At 40.3% G+C, this 20,709-nt stretch overlaps 2 protein-coding genes across 2 annotated transcripts in view; one reads left to right on the top strand and one right to left on the bottom strand.

The window, feature by feature from the left end:
- On the bottom strand, window positions 1-750 carry LOC124616252. The gene has a single exon (XM_047144556.1). The coding sequence runs from the start codon at window positions 748-750 to the stop codon at window positions 1-3; it is 750 nt and encodes a 249-aa protein (XP_047000512.1).
- Window positions 751-7,497: 6,747 nt separating this feature from the next.
- Window positions 7,498-20,709, top strand: part of LOC124616133 (protein KRI1 homolog) — an 80,163-nt gene continuing 66,951 nt past the window's right edge. Inside the window, exon 1 of the mRNA XM_047144407.1 lies at window positions 7,498-7,716. Coding sequence (XP_047000363.1) covers window positions 7,605-7,716 — 112 coding nt within the window. The 5' untranslated portion in view covers window positions 7,498-7,604. The remainder of the gene's footprint in view (window positions 7,717-20,709) is intronic.

Genomic DNA, 20,709 nt, shown 5'->3' on the forward strand with positions numbered 1-20,709 from the left:
TCAGTGACCTAAATGTTTGCATGTATCACACGGAAACTTGTATTTTAATTGTGACTTCTTCATCTTTACTTGCTGATTACTTGTTTGCCGTTTTCTTGTTTTAGAAAAGACAAAAGCTGCACTTCCATTAATGTCTTGTTCACGCAGTTCAATAGTACAGAGTTTTTCAATCAATAAATTCAAGCTTTGCTTTTCTGTCGGTATCGTATCCCAGAGAGCCTTAAAATTGTCGTAGTCTTTTCCCAGTGTAGACAAAATTCGACCATTTAAGATTCTTTCAGATAGCGTATTTTCGTCATGTTTTGCTAATTCATCGTTCAGGTCCACAAATAACTTTTGCAGTTTGGCCACATGTGCACTAATATCTTCCGTTTCATCACGTTTAACACGGAAAAATGTTTCAATCAACATATTCAAACGCTGAGTACTGCTACGTTCAAATCGGGCGCGTAATTTGTCCCAGATTTCTTTAGCATTCTTGCACGTTAAGACGAGTTCTGCAACAGGTTTACTTAGTGCACTTGCTATAAGACTTACTGCCTTTGCGTCGTCTTTGTGCCATTCCACATACGCTTCTTTTTGTGCACTTGTCGCATCTTGCGGCAACTCTACACGTTCACGTGTACCGTTAATAATAAATTCTAGTCCACATGAACGCAGCACCATAGAAATATGCCATTTCCATTTGGCCCAGTCCTCAGGTCCTTCAAGCTTATCAATGCTGACCATATAATCGGCGCTAGCAGTCATGTTTCTTTACAGACGTAGGCTCATTTCAAATATTGTTTTAATTAAACTATGTTGTTTGCCTTTACACGTGTACTGGGCCCATAACCTGATGAAAAATATTATTTTAAAGGCAAGAAAACATTTTATTAGCTTTGTAATTACACCCTGGATACGAAAAAAGCACATTTACTGAAAAAAGCACGGAAGTTGCATACAAGCCAAGAATAAAGATATTACAGCAGAGTCATGGAGCAGCACATAAATATAGATGACAAGGAATTTTTCCTTTTCTTTTAACACCTTGTTACCATATGCTGAGGTTTTTCCTATTTTTTTAATGTTTCCTATGGCACTTGTTTGTTTTTTAGTCTGTAATCTACAGCCATATACTGCCTAACTTTATGACTGGGAATTTTATGGTTAGGCCTATCGTTAACTAATAGTATGTGGAAGATAGTGTGCGTGTATTTATGTATATATATATATATGTGTGTGTGTGTGTGTGTGTGTGTGTGTGTGTGTGTGTGTGTGTGCATATGTTTCTTTTGCAATATATTTCACTTACTTTTTCTCGTTTCCTCACCACCTTCACTGTGAAAAAGTGCACCGTGTAACTTTCATTGTCACTGTTTACGACCTAAGAAAACAAGATGGCGGATAGTGGAACAACTGACTGTGTTCAGGGCGAGAATTTTGAGTCTTTCTGAGGTTTATCTGCCATTTTACATAAGGGAGTGAGTGAGTTTGTGTCTGTGTGCTTGTGTGTGTGGATGGTAGGATGGTGGGTGGGTGTGTTTATGGCCTGGTATTGTTTGATAGTTCTTTGAGCGCAGGGAATAGAGTTCTGTTGCAGAGAGCTGTGTATTCATTTATTATTTGTTTTCCTTCTACTATGGCTACCTGTATTCAATAGTTCTCTTCAATTTTTAGATTTTGTGGGAGGTTGTTGTTGCATTTGAGAATTTTCAAGTCAGTGTTGATATCAATGGCGCACCGTTTCATATTTATAATGTTGTAGTTATCACGTATCATAGGTCGGTAATAATACGCTTTGAATATCGTAAACGCATTTATTAGACACTGAAGCAAGCAAGAACAAACTTGGCAATGCACAACTTGTGCGCTGAGAGAGTATAGGATAAAACCAGTTCAAAGAGGTCAGAGTCAAAGATAGACAACACAGAGCCCCCCTTCCCTGACCCTCCCCAGTAGTGTGGAGCACCGCGGAGGGAAGCTTCATCACTCGAACTCATAATCATCGTGCCAGTGCAGAGGTTGCAGACGGCCACCGGCGTGAGAAGTAGGCATCTCGAAAACTGTGCTGCAAGAGCCCCATGTGGCTAACTGCTACATAGGTGGAGAGACATCACTCGAAGTCAGGGAGGCGGAGCTGCAGCGTCAGCAGGCAGGTCGGAAGCGTTGGAAGGCAGGTCAGAGAGTGATCACTCTGGTTTCAGGTGGTTAACAGACAATGTCTGTGGTCGTCCATTTAGATGAATTACAAAGGTATTCACACCTCGATGTAGCAGACAGTGAGGACCCAAATAAGGTGGTTGCAAGGGGGCTCTCACAGAGTCGACATGCAGCATCACAAATTCAAATGATACAAGGTCCTTGTGGATGAACACCAGCGGGGTGGAATGAGGGCGTGGCAGGGGGGTGTGCAGGGGTGGGACGTGCGCACAAATCCTTTCCACCAGAGCCGGAGGATCTGTAGTATAGCTGTAAGGTGTGTCTTCCAAGAACTCTGCTGGAAGGAGGAGGGCTCTCCGTATAGAATCTCAGCAAGTGAGGCGTTCAAGTCATCTTTATGAGCTGAGTAAATAACCAGCAGGACTCAAGGGAGAGCCTTGGACCATAGGCCAGTGTGGCACATAAGCGTGGCCTTGAGTTTGTGGTGCCACCATTCAACCAGGCCGTTCACCTGTGGGTGGTAAGCCATGGTATGAAATTTTGCAATGCTGCAGAATTTGCAGTCTTGCGAAGAGGATGGACTTAAACTGGCGCCCCTGGTCGGTCGTGAGAGACAGGGGACAGCTGAAACGAGCAACCCACGCCGAGACGTGCGATGGTCTCAGCTGTGATGTCAATAAGAGGGATTGCCTGGACCCAGTATGCACGCAGAAGACGCTCCTTTGGAATGTCAAACTTGCCCAATGGATGTTGGGCATGTCTGCCAACCTTGCTGCGCTGGCACAGGATTTTGATTGGGCAACAGGAGAGGAAAATCTGTGACCTTCAGGCACAGTTGCAGGAAGCATGCAAGTAACTGATAAGGTGGGTGGGAGGAGGGTGGTTGGGAACTGGCGGCTGGTAGGGGGATAGGAAGAAAGAGGACGTGTTCTGACAGTTTTATCATCAACACCAAAAACAGGTATCTACCACTGCCAGAGTTAAGTGGAGAAGAACCTCAGGTAGAATTAGGAGCAAGAAATGTACAGCACACTTCAACCGAGGTCAAGAAGCCTAGGAATGTACAAAGTGTTAGAAAGAAGAAAGCGCTGCTGCTAGGTAGGAGCCAAGGGCGAAGTGTAGGCCCTCTGTTACAGGAAAGTTTATGGGGCAGCAAACCAGGCCACCAGTATCTTCAAGCCAAATGCAGGGCTAAGTCATGTGATAGAGGACCAAGAGACTTTATGTAAGGACTTTACAAAAGAGTACCATGTAGTGATAGTGGATGGGGCGGGAAACAGTTTGGACAGGGATGGGGCATATGACATAGGTTGGTAACCTGGACAAATAGCGTCCTTGACTCATGACGCCAATGTACACTTTGTTGAGCTGTTCTGGTGTCATGATCGACCACACCTTGATGTAGTGAAGCGAATCAATGTGGGGTTAAGGGTGGCTGCGGGGACAGCAAACTTCTGCTCATGTTTCTCTGGTGCCCGTCGGGACTATCAATAGATGGGCTTTCACTAGGCATGGCCTACACCTTAACAGGACTGGGAAGGGAAGATTGGTACAGCTGATTCATGAAAGTATAGGGAGTTGATCTTGGGCCGCACATGGTCAAATACCTGTTGTCATAGGTTTTTTAGGATATATCTAGACAACAGGTTCACCTGCCTAAAGAGTATCTCCAGCTGTTTAAAAAATACTGAAACAATCACTCACAAGACAGATTTGAACACTTCAAATATCACACGTACCAGATGTCACAAAGAAAAACAATCCATTGGAAATAGTAACATTAGGCATTTCACAGACTTAAAAATCCTCAATCAAAACATGCAATCATTAAAGAATACAACTATTAGAAGTTGAGTTCCAATCTTTGAACTGCACAGTAGTTTGTATTACTGAGCACTGGTGTAGAGACACAGAAATCCAACATGTAGTATTGTCATTTTATAAAATGGCAAACTCTTACTGCAGAACTATTTCAATGGGTGGAGCATCATGCATTTATATCAGAAAAGGAACACAGTTCAAATCAAGACATGACCTCACTACAGTAAGTGAAGACAAACACTGAAATATCAGCTATTGAATTAACAGGACTTGATATCACCAAGAAACTCCAGGTGGTAGTGTGGACACATTTTTCAATAACTTAACAGGAGGTTCAGATAAAGTCTCAAGTACAAAGGTCAACATAATTCTGTTGGGAACATTAACATCAACACTAATATAGTAAGTGATTCCAGCAGCACCTTCATAAACGTCCTTCAAAGTTGTGGAATGTCCATACTGGTCAATAGTGCAACAAAGGTTACTAAAGTGACTGCATCAGTTATTGACCATGTAACCACAAATATGGACAGGGAAAAATGTGATGTAGCTGATCTTGGACTATCAGACCATCTCTGTCATATAACAACAGTAAAATCAGGCATTGAATCATTCCCTAAACTACAAGCCTACAAACGACATCTATTAGAAATCAAAATAAAAGATTTCTCAAAAGAACTAGAAAAACAAAGCTGGAATGGAGTGTATAAGGAAACCAATGTGAATATGAAATTCTCTAAATTCTCCACATGTTTAAATTGAACTTTGAAAAGGCATTTCCAAAAGTATGCATGTCTGTATCAACATCTCACAAAAACAGAAAGATAACAGCAGGTATTAAGAAGTCCTCCCAAACACTTAAACATCTCAGTTCCATGAAAAAGATTTGCAATGATCCAGAATTCTTAAATTTCTATCACAGATACAAAAAGATCTATAGGAAGGTGCTGACTGCTATAAAGATTAATTTAATGACAAATAACATATAATGCAGAGAATAAAAGCAAAGCAGTCTGGAATGTTATAAAGAAGGAAATGGGGAGAGGCAAACAATCACAGAATAACATACTGCTAAGGGAGCGGGATAAGGTAATAAATGATCCACAACACTTAGCAAACTATGTAAATGAGCATTTTTCAAATATTGCAGAGAAGTTACAGCAAAAATTTCCCAAAACAAGTATAACACCTGCGAATAATGTTGCACTAAATACAATAATGTTACTTCCAGCCACAGAGAATGAAGTCAATAAAACTGTTCAAAACCTAAAAAATAAAAAGTCAGTAGGCTTAAATGAAGTACCAGTGTGTGTACTGAAACAATGCATAGGGATTATACAAGGCCCCTTAACAAATATAATAAATGAATCCTTCACATCAGGGATATTTCCAGGTCAGTTAAGACAGGCAAGAGTTGTACCTTTGCTCAAGAAAGGTAATGCAGAAGACATAAAATTACAAACACATTTCTCTGCTGTCACTATCCTCAAAAATAATAGAAGCAGTTATGAAAGACAGGCTAACGAATTACCTGAATAAATACACTCTTTTAAGCAAATCACAGTTTGGTTTCTGCAGTGGCAAAAATATGGAGTCAGCCATAGTAGAATTCACAAAAGTTGTACTTGATGCTCTTGATAAAGATGAGTGTGTCACTGGCATATTTTTGGATCTTTCTAAGGCGTTTGATACAGTCGACCACAGATTCTATTAAATAAATTAGAAGCATTAGGATTAAGAAGGGTAGCTAATGACTGGTTTCAATACCTAGCAAATAGGGTAAAAAGAGTAGAGATAACACATACTTCAAATAGATCTAAACATTTAGTTAAACACTTATCAGAACCAAAATACAATAATATAGGGGTTCCGCAAGGTAGCATATTAGGACGAATACTATTCCTGATATACATGAATGTCTTTCCCACTACTGTTACTCATGGTGAAAAAATTCTCTTCGCTGATGACAGCAATATTATAGTCACTGAGAAAATAAGAAAACTTCATGATGAGAAAGCAAATGAAACTCTCAAGAAAGTTTATGATTTGTCAATAAGCAATAAAGTGACATTGAAAATAAAAAAAACTAATGCCATGAATTTCGGTTAGAAGAGTAAAAATGACAATGTTAAATTAACCTATATAAATTAACCTCTATAGACCATGTAACATATGCAAAATTTCTAGGAATGAATACTGATTCTCACTTGAAGTGGTGTGAACACACAAAGATATTTGCAAACAGAATGTCATCAGCGTGTTATGCCCTTAGAATCCTGTTATCAGTGTGTAACATGCAGTGTCTTTTAGTTACACTCGTTTTGGGGAACAAACGTACAAAATATGAACATAATTTTCAAACTCCAGAAAAGAGCGATAAGATTAATAACCAAAAATACTAGTCGAGCTCATTGCAAAGATCTGTTCAGAGATTTTAACTGCTCCATCTGAATACATTTACCAGTCAGTTTTAAACATCAATCATATCGATGGTAATTACTGCTCAAACAGCTCTGTCCATGACCATGCAACAAGAGATAGACTCAACTTCCATTTACCAAGAAAATATCAATATAAAACTCAAAACAGCATTTTATACCAAGGAATAAAACTGTACAATAATTTTTTAAAGAGATTAAAGAAATTGCCAAAATACACTTATTTAAAAAGACAGCTAAAAAGTAGCTGCTATGCAATACAGTTTATACATTGAAGGATTGCTTAGATAAAACAGAATAGTGGTTTGGTAAAAAAATGTTATACACATAAATAATAGTAATGATTATAAAACATCCAACATTCCACATAACAGCTTCACACTATGTTTTTTTCCCTCTTTCTGAGCTCAACATTTCACTCATAATAGAGGGATGCTGACTGAGTTTTTCAGGATAGCAAATGGGAAGTTCTGGTACAGAAAATGGCCCAGAGATCACTGGTGTGTGTGTGTGTGCGTGTTACGAAAGAATGTGTGTATAGTGTGTGTGCAGTGACTGATAGTGAGATATGAGTGGACAGTGTGGCATTACAGTATTTAATAAGTTACTTGAAAAAAAAAGTATTGTATACCAGGAGTAAATCTAATGATTATGTCTAACTAGAATTCTGTAAATATACGTGTATATGAATTACCTTATTTGAAATTTGTCTAAACTTGTAAATACTTTGACATGTATTATATCCTTGTAAAAGCTAAAAAGAGATTTACGGATGAATAAAGCTACTAATACTACTACTACTACTACTACTACTACTACTACTACTAGAAGCAAGACATGACACAAGCATTTCAAGTAATCCCACTGTTTCAAGTTACCCCATTTGACGATATGCCCAGAAATAGCTAATAAACGGAAAAACAGAAACATTACAACTGGTTCAGTAGCTATAACAGCATGCATGACTGTGAGAATCCACAGGCCAGTTACTATAATTTTCAATACTGCTCTTGTTGTCGATTGGCGGGAAGAAATCTGTGCAAGTTTCTGATGCCTGTGGAGGCCGAGCTAGTATTGGGATAGGTACGGAATGTCTTTGGCTGAAAGTAAATTACCATGTTGTTGTTTATATTTCACGCGTTGTTGTGCGCATGTGGGAAGAGTGTGTTATAACGTATGTAGGGCAATGTATATTGTTTCACCATGAAGGAGCTGCTGTGCGGAAGTGATTCGGAGCCAGAAAATATTTTAACAGTAAACAAATCGTATGCTGAGCGATATAACACATGGAGAGAGAAAGAAGAGCTTCAGAAGTGTGAGCTAACTTGAAAATTGTATTGTTTTATAAGTATTTTCTCGACTGCTGTTTCATTAAGTTGCAGTTTACGTGTTTTATTTTACTACAAAAGTAACAAAATGGCACTGTACCTACCTTTCAACTGAGGTATTCTAGGTTGTGACCACATAACTTACTGATGCATATTGGAGATGGTACTAAACCAATATCGCGTTTAAAACCTGCATAACCATTTGCGCTATTTCAGTTTAAAAATTTACAAAGGAAACTAGATTTTATTTTTTTACTGGGTGGAAAGGGGGTCACTGTTATTCTGCCGCTGCGTTGGAGTCACTTAGATCGTCATCAGACGCAATGTAGTGTTAAAACTTTTTGTGTTGTCAGTTAATATTTCATATTGTTTCAGTTGTGTATGCATTGATTGAAGGGAACAGCGCCAACTCATAGGTTGCTTTGCTGTAAAACCTTTGGGTTTGTGCGTACAGATATTTGATGACCAAACACAACAGACTGAAGTTATTAATTCAGTTCTGTTTTCTCACACATCACATGTAAACATCATTGAGAGAACATGAATTTAATGTCAGGCATGAACACACATACAAAGATGAATAGACACTGAACACTACCACCCGTCACCTTTAAAGTGACGTCATATAATTTTTAACTTTGGATCTGTATTGTTATTATAGTGGTGTTATTTGGCTCACACATGGGAAGAAGCTGTGTAAATGATCTATATGTAGCCATCTTAGAATACAGAAAATATTACTCCAACACTGTATTTTTTTAAAAGTTATTAAATTGATAAGCTGTGGCATCGAACTTATCCACTCTGTATTCGTCTTCATACTATGTAGGGTAGCATACATGTAGATAATACAGTTGTACCAAAATACTTGTCCAGGGATTTGTGTGTTATGTAATAAAACTTTTCTGAATTTGCCTTGCAGTTTTAGTTTTAATAAGGAAGTGAGTGTTATATAAAAAGTAAATATACAACTTAAGTTACCCTACTCTACATTCTCTTGCTGGGGACTGATGACCTTAGCTGTTTAGTCCCCCTTAAACATCCCCACAACCACCACCACATTCTGTTGCCACTCGAAAAGATTCATCTACAGCACAAGTAAAATTACACTCTCTGTCAAATTTAGCACCTATTTTTCATTGGCAAATGCGGCTTGGTAGCAAAATAATTACCATGTAATATGAAGGTTACTGTGTTGTTGTTGTTGTTTTGTGGTCTTCAGTCCAAAGACTGGTTTGATGAAGCTCTCCAAACTACTTGAATCTGTGCAAGCCTCTTCATCTTCAAGTAACTACTACAGCCTACATCCTTCTGAATGTGCTTAGTGTATTCATCTCTTGGTCTCCCCCTACGATTTTTACCCTCCACACTTCCCTCCAATACTAAATTGGTGATCGTCTGAAGCCTCAGAATGTGTCCTGCCAACCGATTGCTTTTTCTACCCAAGTTGTGCCATAAATTCCTCTTCTCCCCAATTCTATTCAGTACCTCCTCATTAGCTACATGATCCAACCATCTAATTTTCAGCATTCTTCTATAGCACCATGTTTTGAAAGCTTCTATTCTCTTCTGGTCTAAACTGTATATTGTCCGTGTTTCACTTTCATACATAGCTGTACTGCACACAAATACTTTCAGAGAAGACTTCCTGACACTTAAATCTATTCTCAGAGTTAACAATTTTCTCTTCTTCAGAAATGCTTTCTTTGCCATTGCCAGTCTACGTTTTATATCCTCTCTGCTTTGACCATCAGTTATTTTGCTTCCCAGATGGAAAAACTCATCCACCACTTTAAGTGTCTTACTCTCTAATCCAATTCCCTCAGCATCACCTGATTTAATTTGAGTACATTCCATAATTCTCGTTTTGCTTTTGTTGATGTTCATCTTATTTCCTCCTTTCAAGAAACTGTTCAGTCCATTCAATTGCTCTTCTAGGTCCTTTGCTGTGTCTGACAAAATTACGATGTCATCGGCACACCTCCAAGTTTTTATTTCTTCTCCATGGATTTTAATTCCTACTCCATTTTTTTATTCTTTTTTTCCATTACTGCTTGCTCAGTATACAGACCTATTAACATCGGGTGACAGTCTACATTCCTGTCTCACTCCCTTCTCAATCACTGCTTAGCTTTCATACCCCTTGACTGTTATAACTGCCATCTGGTTTCTGTGCAAATTGTAAATAGCCTTTCGCTCCCTGTATTTTACCCCTGCCACCTTCAGAATTTGAAAGATAGTATTCCAGTCAACATTGTCAAAAGTCTACAAATGCTAGAAACATAGGTTTGCTTTTCCTTAACCTGTCATCTAAGATAAGTCGTAGGATCAGTATTGCCTCATGTGTTCCAGCACTTCTACAGAATCCAGACTGATAATCCCTGAGTTTGTCTTCTACCAGTTTTTCCATTTGTATGTAATGAATTCATGTTCGCATTTTGCAACCATGACTTATTAAACTTATAGTTCGGTAATTTTTACACCTGTCAGCACCTGCTTTTTTTGGAATTGGAGTTACTGTGTTCTTCTTGAAGTCTGGGCATATTTTACTTATCTCATACATCCTGCTCCCCAAATGGAAGAGGTTTTCCATGGTTGGCTCCCAAGGCTGTCAGTAGTTCTAATGGAATGTTATCTATTATCGGGGTCTTTTTTCGACTTAGGTCTTTCAGTGCTCTGTCAAATTCTTCACACAGTATAATATCTTGCATCTCATCTTCATCTCTGTCCTCTTCCTTTCCAAAATATTGCCCTCTAGTAAATCGCCCCTGAATGGATCTTCTATACACTCATTTTATCTTTCTGCTCTCCCTTCTGAGCTGTAGACAGTTATGCAAATGGTTCTCTTTTCTCCAAAGATCTCTTTAATTTTCTTGTAGGTGGCCTATATCTTGCTGCTAGTGGTATGTGCTTCTATGCTTGTACAACGTTACTTTTGCCCTCTAGTCATTCCTGCTTAGTCATTTTGCACAGGCTGTTGATCTCATCTTTGCGACATTTGTATTCCTTTCCACCTGCTTCATTTACTGCATTTGTATATTTCCTCTTTCATCAATTAAATTCCGTATCTCTTGTGTTACCCAAGGATTTATACTAGCCCTCATCTCTTTACCTACTTGATCCTCTGCTGGCTCCACTATTTCACTTCTCAAAGCTACCCCATTCTTTTTCTGCTGTATTCCTTTCCCCTGTTCTTGTTAATCATTCCCTAACACTCCCTCTGTAACTCTCTACAACCTCTGGTTCTTTCAGTTTATCCAGGTATCATATCCATAAATTCCTATCTTTTTTCAGTTTCTTCAGTTTTAATCTGTAGTTCATAAACAATAAATTGTGGTCAGAGTCCACATCTGCCACTGGAAATGTCTTACAATTTAAAAACTGGTTACTAAATCTGTGTGTTCCCTTTATATAATCACTTTGACCTTCTGGTGTCTCCGGCCCTCTTCCATGTATACAACTATATTTCATGATTCTTAAACCAAGTGTTAACTATGATTAAGTTATGCCCTGTACAGAATTCTACCAGGCAGTTCCCTCTTGCATTCCTTACCCGCAGTCCCTGTTCTCCTACTACTTTTCCTTCTCTTACTGGGGTCGTTGTGGGGATGTTGTGAGGGTGACATGGTATTAGAAGGTGGAAAGTGTAACATGAGGCTGAAATGAAAATGAAAATAAAAATATATGGGGAGAGATAAAAGTGAACTAGAAAGCAACTGGAGATCTGGTGTGAAAAAAGTCGAAAAAGTGTTGGTTAAAGCTGAGCTAGGTTGATCCTGTGGTGAACTTGGGTTGGTAAACAATGATGTGCACAAAGGTTAGGTGGTTGTGTTGCCGCCAAAACACGTTAAAGGGTGGAGAAATTTGGGAAAATTTCGAAAAATGATTTATTGATGACATCTTCATGATCTGGACTCACAGTGAAGAAAAACTCCAGAATTTCCTCTCCAACCTCAACTCCTTTGGTTCCATCAGATTCACTTGGTCCTACTCCAAATCCCATCCCACTTTCCTCGACATTGACCTCCATCTGTCCAATGGCCAGCTTCACACATCCGTCCACATCAAACGCACCAACAAGCAACAGTACCTCCATTTTGACAGCTGCCACCCATTCCATATCAAACAGTCGCTTCCCTACAGCTTAGGTCTCTGTGGCAAACGAATCTGCTCCAGTCCTGAATCCCTAAACCATTACACCAATAACCTGAAAACAGCTTTCGCATCCCGCAACTACCCTCCCGACCTGGTACAGAAGCAAATAGCTAGAGCCACTTCCTCATCCCTTCAAACCCAGAACCTCCCACAGAAGAACCCCAAAAGTGCCCCACTTGTGTCGGATACTTCCTGGGACTGGTTAAGACTCTAAATGTGGCTCTCCAGCAGGGATACGACTTCCTCAAATCCTGCCCTGAAATGAGATCCATCGTTCATGAAATCCTCCCCACTCCACCAAGAGTGTCTTTCCGCTGTCCACCTAACCTTCGTAACCTCTTGGTTCATCCCTATGAAATCCCCAAACCATCTTCCCTACCCTCTGGCTCCTACCCTTGTAACTGCCCCCGGCTTAAGACCTGTCCCATGCACCCTCCCACCTCCTGTAACCTGGAAGGTGTACACGATCAAAGGCAGAGCCACATGTGAAAGCACCCACGTGATTTACCAACTGACATGCCTACACTGTGAAGCCTTCTATGTGGGAATGACCAGCAACGAACTGTCCATTCGCATGAAAGGACAAAGGCAGACAGTGTTTGTTGGTAATGAGGATCACCCTGTGGCTAAACATGCCTTGGTGCATGGCCAGCACATCTTGGCACAGTGTTACGCTGTCCGGGTTATCTGGATACTTCCCACTGACACCAACCTATCAGAACTGCGGAGATGGGAACTTGCCCTTAAATATATCCTTTCTTCCTGTTACCCACCAGGCCTAAATCTCGTCTAATTTCAAGTTGCCACCACTCATAACTCACCTGTCATTCAACAACATCTTTGCCTCTGTACTTCCGCCTCGACTGACTTCTCTGCCCAAACTCTTTGCCTTTACATATGCCTGCTTGTGTCTGTATATGTTCGGATGGATGTGTGTGTGTGTGTGTGTGTGTGTGTGTGTGTGTGTGTGTGTGTGTGTTTGTTCCCCCTAAGGTAAGTCTTTCCGCTCCCGGGACTGGAATGACTCCTTACCCTCTCCCTTAAAACCCACATCCTTTTGTCTTTCCCTCTCTTTCCTGATGAAGCAACCGTGGGTTGCGAAAGCTTGAATTTTGTGTGTGTGTTTGTGTCCGTTTGTGTCTCTATCAACATACCAACGCTTTCGTTTGGTAAGTTACATCATCTTTGTTTTTAGATATATTTTCCCACGTGGAATGTTTCCCTCTCTCTCTCTCTCTCTCTTTCCACGTGGGAAAAATATATCTAAAAACAAAGATGATGTGACTTACCAAACGAAAGCGCTGGCAGGTCGATAGACACACAAACATACACACAAAATTCAAGCTTTCGCAACAAACTGTTGCCTCATCAGGAAAGAGGGAAGGAGAGGGAAAGACGAAAGGATGTGGGTTTTAAGGGAGAGGGTAAGAAGTCATTCCAATCCCGGGAGCGGAAAGACTTACCTTGGGGGAAAAAAGGACGGGTATACACTCGCGCACACACACACATATCCATCCACATATATACAGACACCTATGTGTGGATGGATATGTGTGTGTGTGCGAGTGTATACTCATCCTTTTTTCCCCCAAGGTAAGTCTTTCCGCTCCCGGGATTGGAATGACTCTTTACCCTCTCCCTTAAAACCCACATCCTTTCGTCTTTCCCTCTCCTTTCCTCTTTCCTGATGAGGTAACAGTTTGTTGCGAAAGCTTGAATTTTGTGTGTATGTTTGTGTGTCTTTCGACCTGCCAGCGCTTTTGTTTGGTAAGTCACATCATCTTTGTTTTTTATGTATAAAAACAAAGATGAGGTGACTTACCGAACGAAAGCGCTGGCAGGTCGATAGACACACAAACAAACAAACACAAACATACACACAAAATTCTAGCTTTCGCAACTTACTGTTGCCTCATCAGGAAAGAGGGAAGGAGAGGGGAAGACGAAAGGAAGTGGGTTTTAAGGGAGAGGGTAAGGAGTCATTCCAATCCCGGGAGCGGAAAGACTTACCTTAGGGGGAAAAAAGGACAGGTATACACTCGCACACACGCACATATCCATCCACACATACAGACACCAGATATGATGATATATATATATATATATATATATATATATATATATATATATATATATATATATAGTAGATTAGATAACTTTGCTGGTATATCATGTGTTGCAGCTCTCAAATATTGTAGAAAATACATTTTTAATGTGTAACATCAAAGCTTCTGTTTTTTACTGGTTGCCTAATTTTGCACTTTGCCAATTTTTGCAAACCACCTATTACAAAGAACAAAATTAGTTAGGAGTAGATGTGTCGAAATGTAGATAATAAAGGAGTCACTGATAAAATGATACGTTATGTTAGTGTATGTGCATCATATTTATTTTTCTTAATTGTAGTATCTTCATGATGGACATAGATTCAAGGCACCACGTATGCCCGTCTTAAGGACAATTCAAGATAAAAGTCTGTACATTATGTAGGAACAAATGATCTAAGCTTAAAAAAAAAAATTGAATACAAGGTGGCATATTTCCCCAGTTTTGGCCGCATTAATTGTGGCTGTGGTATGCCATTTCCCCACTTTTGGCTGCTGCTTATTATAATAAAACTGCGGCTTTAAGTCACTGTAGAATCAGTTTGCTACAAAATGCTTTGTTCTTTGTACAAGCATTTAAGAAAACAAACATGCATAAAGTAAATAAAAGTTACAACAATTGAGTGGAACAGAAAAACAATCAGTAAAAACTATTGTGTTGGTTGGCCTAGAAACAATCTACAATTAATTCCCCTTCAGGAGCCAGAAGAAAGAGATTTCATCCATATTAAGAACTCTGTTAGGGTCGTTTAACATATCCTTACCATTCAGAGTTTCAAATACTTCCTGCAACCAATTTCTTATTTTTCTCCACTGTATTAGAACCTCTAGTGCCATTAACATTTTGTACCTTTTTGTGACAAAACTTTGTGTCTGTTGAGAAAGCCATGATATCACTTTTTTTCAGGTTGATGTTTGTCAGTGCACTCTTAGCACTTCACAAATCTGCCTCTTTAATGAGTTTTTTTTTGCATAGATACATGAGATCTTCTGTAGTAACTGGAAACCCTGTGTTGGAAAAGTCCAGTCCAGAACCTGATCCATCAGCATTTTTGTTTCCTAAGACAGTGTGTTGGCCACAGTGCCCAGTAGATAGGCAAGAAATTTTGTTTCTCAATATTCTTGGAGCACTGTACAACTTGCTTGCAGTATCAACCTTCATTCCCTCAAGAATAGCCTCCAATGCATTTTTAACTGTGGTGGGAATACTGAAATCTCTTATTCTTAGGTTGACTCAAAAACCTTGAGTTAAAAAAGGTTACATCTTCACAATTCATTTTGCATATTTTACTGTGTTACAAGGATAGATAAATTAGTATGAGATACTCAGGTGAGACTACTAATCAGGTCTTGCTTTATATAAAGAATACCAGAAATATTTTAAATAAATTTACTTAACTAAAATTAGCCTAGTTAGAATGGATGTTTAGTAAAAAAAATTTTAAAAGTGGCTAAGACTGTACCCATATATGTCCCTACGTATGACCACAAGGATGGCCCTAGCAGGTAACCAAGACTAAATATGGATATGTTAATGGCCAGAGAAGTTTGATGCTATGTTCATGGGTTGTACCATATTTAACTTGCAAAAAATAAAACTATAATACTTATCCATACCTCCCAACACATTAAGTTTCTACTGACGTTTTATTTAAACAAGTCAAATATGAAAAATCAGATATGCCTTGCTGAAAGAAAAACTCCATGAAACTCAACTTCTTCAACACAGAACTTTTCACAAAATTGTGATTCCAAACAAGAGCAACCAAAGAAATACTTATATATCTAACTGATAGCACATTTCATTATGTTTGTAATAAACTATTTTGAGATTGACTGGTATTCAAAAGAAGCTTAAAAATTCTCTAATTGCGTCAAACTGGCCATAAGTGCAGTAGTGGCTAAAACTGGAGCCTTGACCATATATGAAAATAAAATTTGAAAACAAACTGAAAAAGTTTATCCTTGACGGATCCTTCTACTTTCTATTACTGTAATGTGTGAAAGGTGGTGGCTGGTATTACTAACTTACATCTGTATTTTTTTTAAAAAGGAACAAAAAGCTTTATAAATGTTCAGCATGTAGCCATATTTACAAATTAATTTATGATGTGAATATAAAATTACTCATGCTACATCATTTTGACTTATCATTCAAATGGTCCATGGAACATGAAACTGACTAACTTACCATAATACACTATGCTGTAAGTACAGTTGTGACATCAGTTAATGCAGATCTGAGATCCATGTAAGTGTGGTGATATAAATAGAACTGTTCACCACAAACATATCCTTAATTCAAATAGGCCTATATGTGTAGTTCCCATATGTATCACTTTATCACTGATACATGCCAGCCAGTAAATAAACAGCACTTTTGGTATGGATTAATTGAAAGACTTTTTTTACAATATAGATAATATATTATAATGCAATATTTTATGAAGCAGGCTATGTCCTTTAAAACAAATTTTGCACCTGATTGTTCTGGACTACGTCAACCAGAATTTGTACTTATTTGGCAATGATGACTGGATTTTCACCAAGAAATATTGGAATTTTCTTGTCCTGTATCTTAAGTAGTAGCCCTAGAAAGGAGGTCTGAAAATGATTATTTTAGTCTTCAACAGTATAAGGGAAAGTCCTTGTTAGGAAAGGACACACACACACACACACACACACACACACACACACTTCCATTCAAAGAAGCAAACACACCTCATGCACACGACATGATGTCCAGCAGCTCGGACCAGATTGCAGCTGTCACATAAACCAGAAACAGCAATCTGGTGGGGACAGGGAAGGGAAAGGGACAGCAGGCTATGCATGGGGAGGAGAAGAGCACTGTCGGGCATAGTGTGCAGGGGCTAGACTGCCAATAGGCACAGTGTTGGGAGGGGCAAGGGAAATGAGAAATGACAAAGGAGAGGAGCAGGGAAGGAGAAAGATGGGCAGGTATGTTGGCAGAGGGTGGGAGACAAGAATAGGGAGGAGGTGATAGGACAGAGGGGGTGGGAAGTGTTGGTTACAGGGTTTCGAAACAGGAGGTTACTGTAGCTTGAGGCTGAGATAATTTGAGGAGCAGAGTGTGTGTTTTAAGGATAACTCACATCTGACCAGTTGAGAAAGACTGGTGTGGGAGTTCCAGATGGCTTGGGTAGTGAAGCAGGCCATTGATATCAAGCTTGTTATGTTGAGATGCATGTTGTGCCACAGGGTGGTCGCCTTTTCTCTTGTCCACAGTTTGGCCGTGGCCCTTCATTGTGGTGGATAGCTGGTTGACAGTCTTACCAATATAAAAAGCCATCTAATGAATGCAGGAGACCTGGTATATGACATGGCTTCTTTCACCAGTGGTGTGGTCTCTGATGGGGTAGGATAAGCCTGAGGCAAGACTGGAATAGGAAGTGCTGTTGGGCAGGATTGGGCAGGTCTTGACCTGCATCTTCTACAGGGATATGAGTCCTCTGGCAAGGGGTTGGGATTACGATTGGCATAGGGCTCGACTGGGATATTGTGGAGGTTGGGTGGACACAGGACACCAATTTAGGGGGAGATGGGAAGGATCTTGGGTAGGATGACCCCCATTTCAGGGCACGATGATAGGTAATGAAGGCTGTGACGAAGGATATGTTTCAGTTGTCCCAGTCTGGGGTGGTACTGGGTGAAGAAGGGCCACTCCTAGCTGGTTCCTGGGGGTGTGAGAGGAAATGCCATGAGAGCAGGTCTGGCAGTTAGTGCCTGTATGTGAAGGCATTGGTGAGATTCACAGCATACTGGGCAAGGAAGTTTTTGTCATTGCATAAATTCTGTACCCGAGTGGTCAGGCTGGATGGGAGGGATTTTTTGATGTTTTTGTTGTACCCAGAATTTTCGTCCTTGCCAACCCCTCAGAGCAGCCAGACACTGTCTAGATGACCGTTTCAAATCGCGACATCCCCCAAAACATCCCACTAGCACCCCACCAACTCCAGAGCAAAACATTCCAGTAACACTGTTGTTACTAAAATCCTCAGCCACAGAGAAGTTTCAATCCTATCCAAAAGCTTCAGCTTCAGCCCTACAACCAAATTTAACCATGCTGGACTTATCAAAAATCTACTATCCTTCTCCCGATCCCTTTAGTGGAAACACTTTGTTGCCGCCAGTCCTTCCAATCAAAGCCAATCCAATCCCAACATTGAACCCTGCCTCTCCCAGTTCATACTACCATCTAACAGTGATCCTCCGTCTGATCTCCTGCTCCCACCTAACCATCCCCTGGTCAACTTCCAGGAATTCCTTACCTCCAGCTTGGCCTCACCATCCTTCCCAGATCCCCTTCTCAGAACAGCAACCTTTCAGCAGAAGAAAGAAAAGGCATGCACAACCTCAACACAAATCCTGATCTAATCATGCTACCTGTAGACAAGGGTTCCATCACTGTGGTTTGAATCACAATAACTACCTTGTGGAATGTCTGTGCTTTTGGCTTACTTCTCCACCTATAAACTCTGCCAGAGTGATCTCATCCCAGAAGTTCAACATAACCTCCGACCCCTGTTTAAGCTGTAGGCCATTCCCAGAGCCTCTGTCATGAATCCAGTTCCCTCCTCCTATGACATCCTACACACCCACCTTCTACATGCTCTCCAAAATCGACAAGTCCTATAATCCTGGACACCCATTGAAAGAATTTTGCCCCTCATTGACCAACACCTCCAACCAATTGTCTGTATTCTAGCCTCCCACATCAAAGATATGAACCACTTCCTTTGCTAACTCTTCAAAATCCCCACCCCTTTATGTCCTGGGTCCCTACTTGTCACTGTTGATGCCACTTCCCTATACACTGATGTTTGTCATGCCCATTCTCTTATCACTGTTGCACACCACCTTTCCCAACATCCTTCAGACTCCAGACACACTACCTCATTCCTCACACATCTTACTAACTTTATCCTAACTCACAGCTCTTTCTCCTTTGAAGGGAAGGTGTACAAACAAATCAATGGCACAGCCTTGGGAACCTGCAAAGCACCCTCCTGTGCCAACCTGTTTATGGGCTGTCTAGAGGAAACCTTCCTAGTGTCCCAAAACGCCAATCCCCTGGTCTGGTTTAGGTTCAGTGGTGATCAGGGCCAAGACATCTTACCTTCATTCCTTCACAACCTCAGCATCTCTCCCATTTGCTTCACCTGGTGCTCCCCAAACTGCATGTCACCATCACGGATGTTGACCCCCTTCTCTCTGGTGGCTCCATCCACACCTCTGTCCACATTAAACTCACCAGTTACCAACAGTACTTTCATTCAGAAGCTATCATTCCTTCCACACCAAAAAATCCTTCCTATAGAGCCTGCCTCACCCAGCATTCAGCTGCTTCGCCCAGTATTCTGGGGGTCTTAAGAGTACCAAGGCCTTCACAGACATGCACTATCCCCCAGAACTAGTTCGGAGACAGATCTCCCGTGCCATTTCCCATCACATCCCCAATCCTCCCAGCACCTCCAAGAACCAGCTACAAAGAAGTGGCCCCTTCGACATCCAGTATCACCCTGACTGGACAGTTGAGCCGTATCCTTCGTCAGGGCTATGATTATCTGTCAACATGCTCTGAAATGAAGGACATCGCATCCAAGATCCTTCCCATCTCTTGCCCACCCAATCTCCACAATATCCTTGTCAGGCTGTTCCAGCTCATGAGTGCCTTGCTGAGCTGCGGAGCACTCCCTGCTGTGTGGAGCATTGTGACTAACTGTCAACAAATAGCCCAGCAGCACATGGCATGGTAGGCCTTTTGATCTGCCTGCAGCAACTTACAAGCTCGCCAACGTTGCTCTTAGCAGCTGTGATATAGTGACATGATACCTCGGGGTAATAGGAAGTTAAAGAAGCAGATAAGAAATAAGTGTGTTAAAAGTAATTGCATACATTTATTGGGTATCTGAAATTAGACTTTTTTATATCAGGAGAGGAAATATCGGGAGTCAAACTGTTCATAGCATTAGTATTGAAAATGGCCTTCAGTGTCTTGTCCTGAAGAAAAGGTCATTCTTTGGTTTTTATTTTTTTCATTGCTGAGGAAAGCTGCTCACAAGATTATGTAGATCCAAACATGCACATGATCAGTGAGGCATTTTTGTGGAGTTTGTGGAGTTTGTGAAATTTTTTATTTTATATAATGAACGATGCTACCATGACAAATTAAGTGTGTTGTAGTTTCTGTCTTTCACAAAATTGAAATTGGCTGCTCCGTAACTGCTAGCTGGAGTGATTTTGGCAAATCATTAGGTGAAGCTGAGAAAGGAGAGCTGAACAATTTCATTTCCATTTAAAAAATGGTGAGCTCTCTGAATCGTGTTTAAAAAGAGATGATCAGTCACTTTAGCTTGGCTTGATAATGACCAAAACTGATACTTTCAGGTAGTTTGAAAGAAGCCAGATGATTAAAGAATGTTAAAATTCCATCACCCATCTGCCTCTCAAACAAGCGTAACTTTTCTATGAATGCTCTCAGTTGTGCATACATGTCAACTATTAGCTGCTTTGTGCCTTGAAATGTCAGATTTAAATTATTCAGATGCACTGTTATGTCAGCTAAGAACACCTGATGTCCCTTTTAAATCTTTCAGACGTGTTTCTTCCACTTTAATTTTGAGAAAGAGAGATATTTCTTCATGGATGGCAAGGAAACCATCAAGAACTTTTCCCTGACTAAATCAAGGAAATGTG

The sequence above is a fragment of the Schistocerca americana genome, chromosome 5, assembly GCF_021461395.2.
Source record: "Schistocerca americana isolate TAMUIC-IGC-003095 chromosome 5, iqSchAmer2.1, whole genome shotgun sequence".
Lineage (NCBI taxonomy): Eukaryota > Metazoa > Arthropoda > Insecta > Orthoptera > Acrididae > Schistocerca > Schistocerca americana.

Excerpts from the sequence above, each read along its gene's own strand:
- LOC124616252 (XM_047144556.1), bottom strand. The coding sequence starts at position 750 with ATGACTGCTAGCGCCGATTATATGGTCAGCATTGATAAGCTTGAAGGA.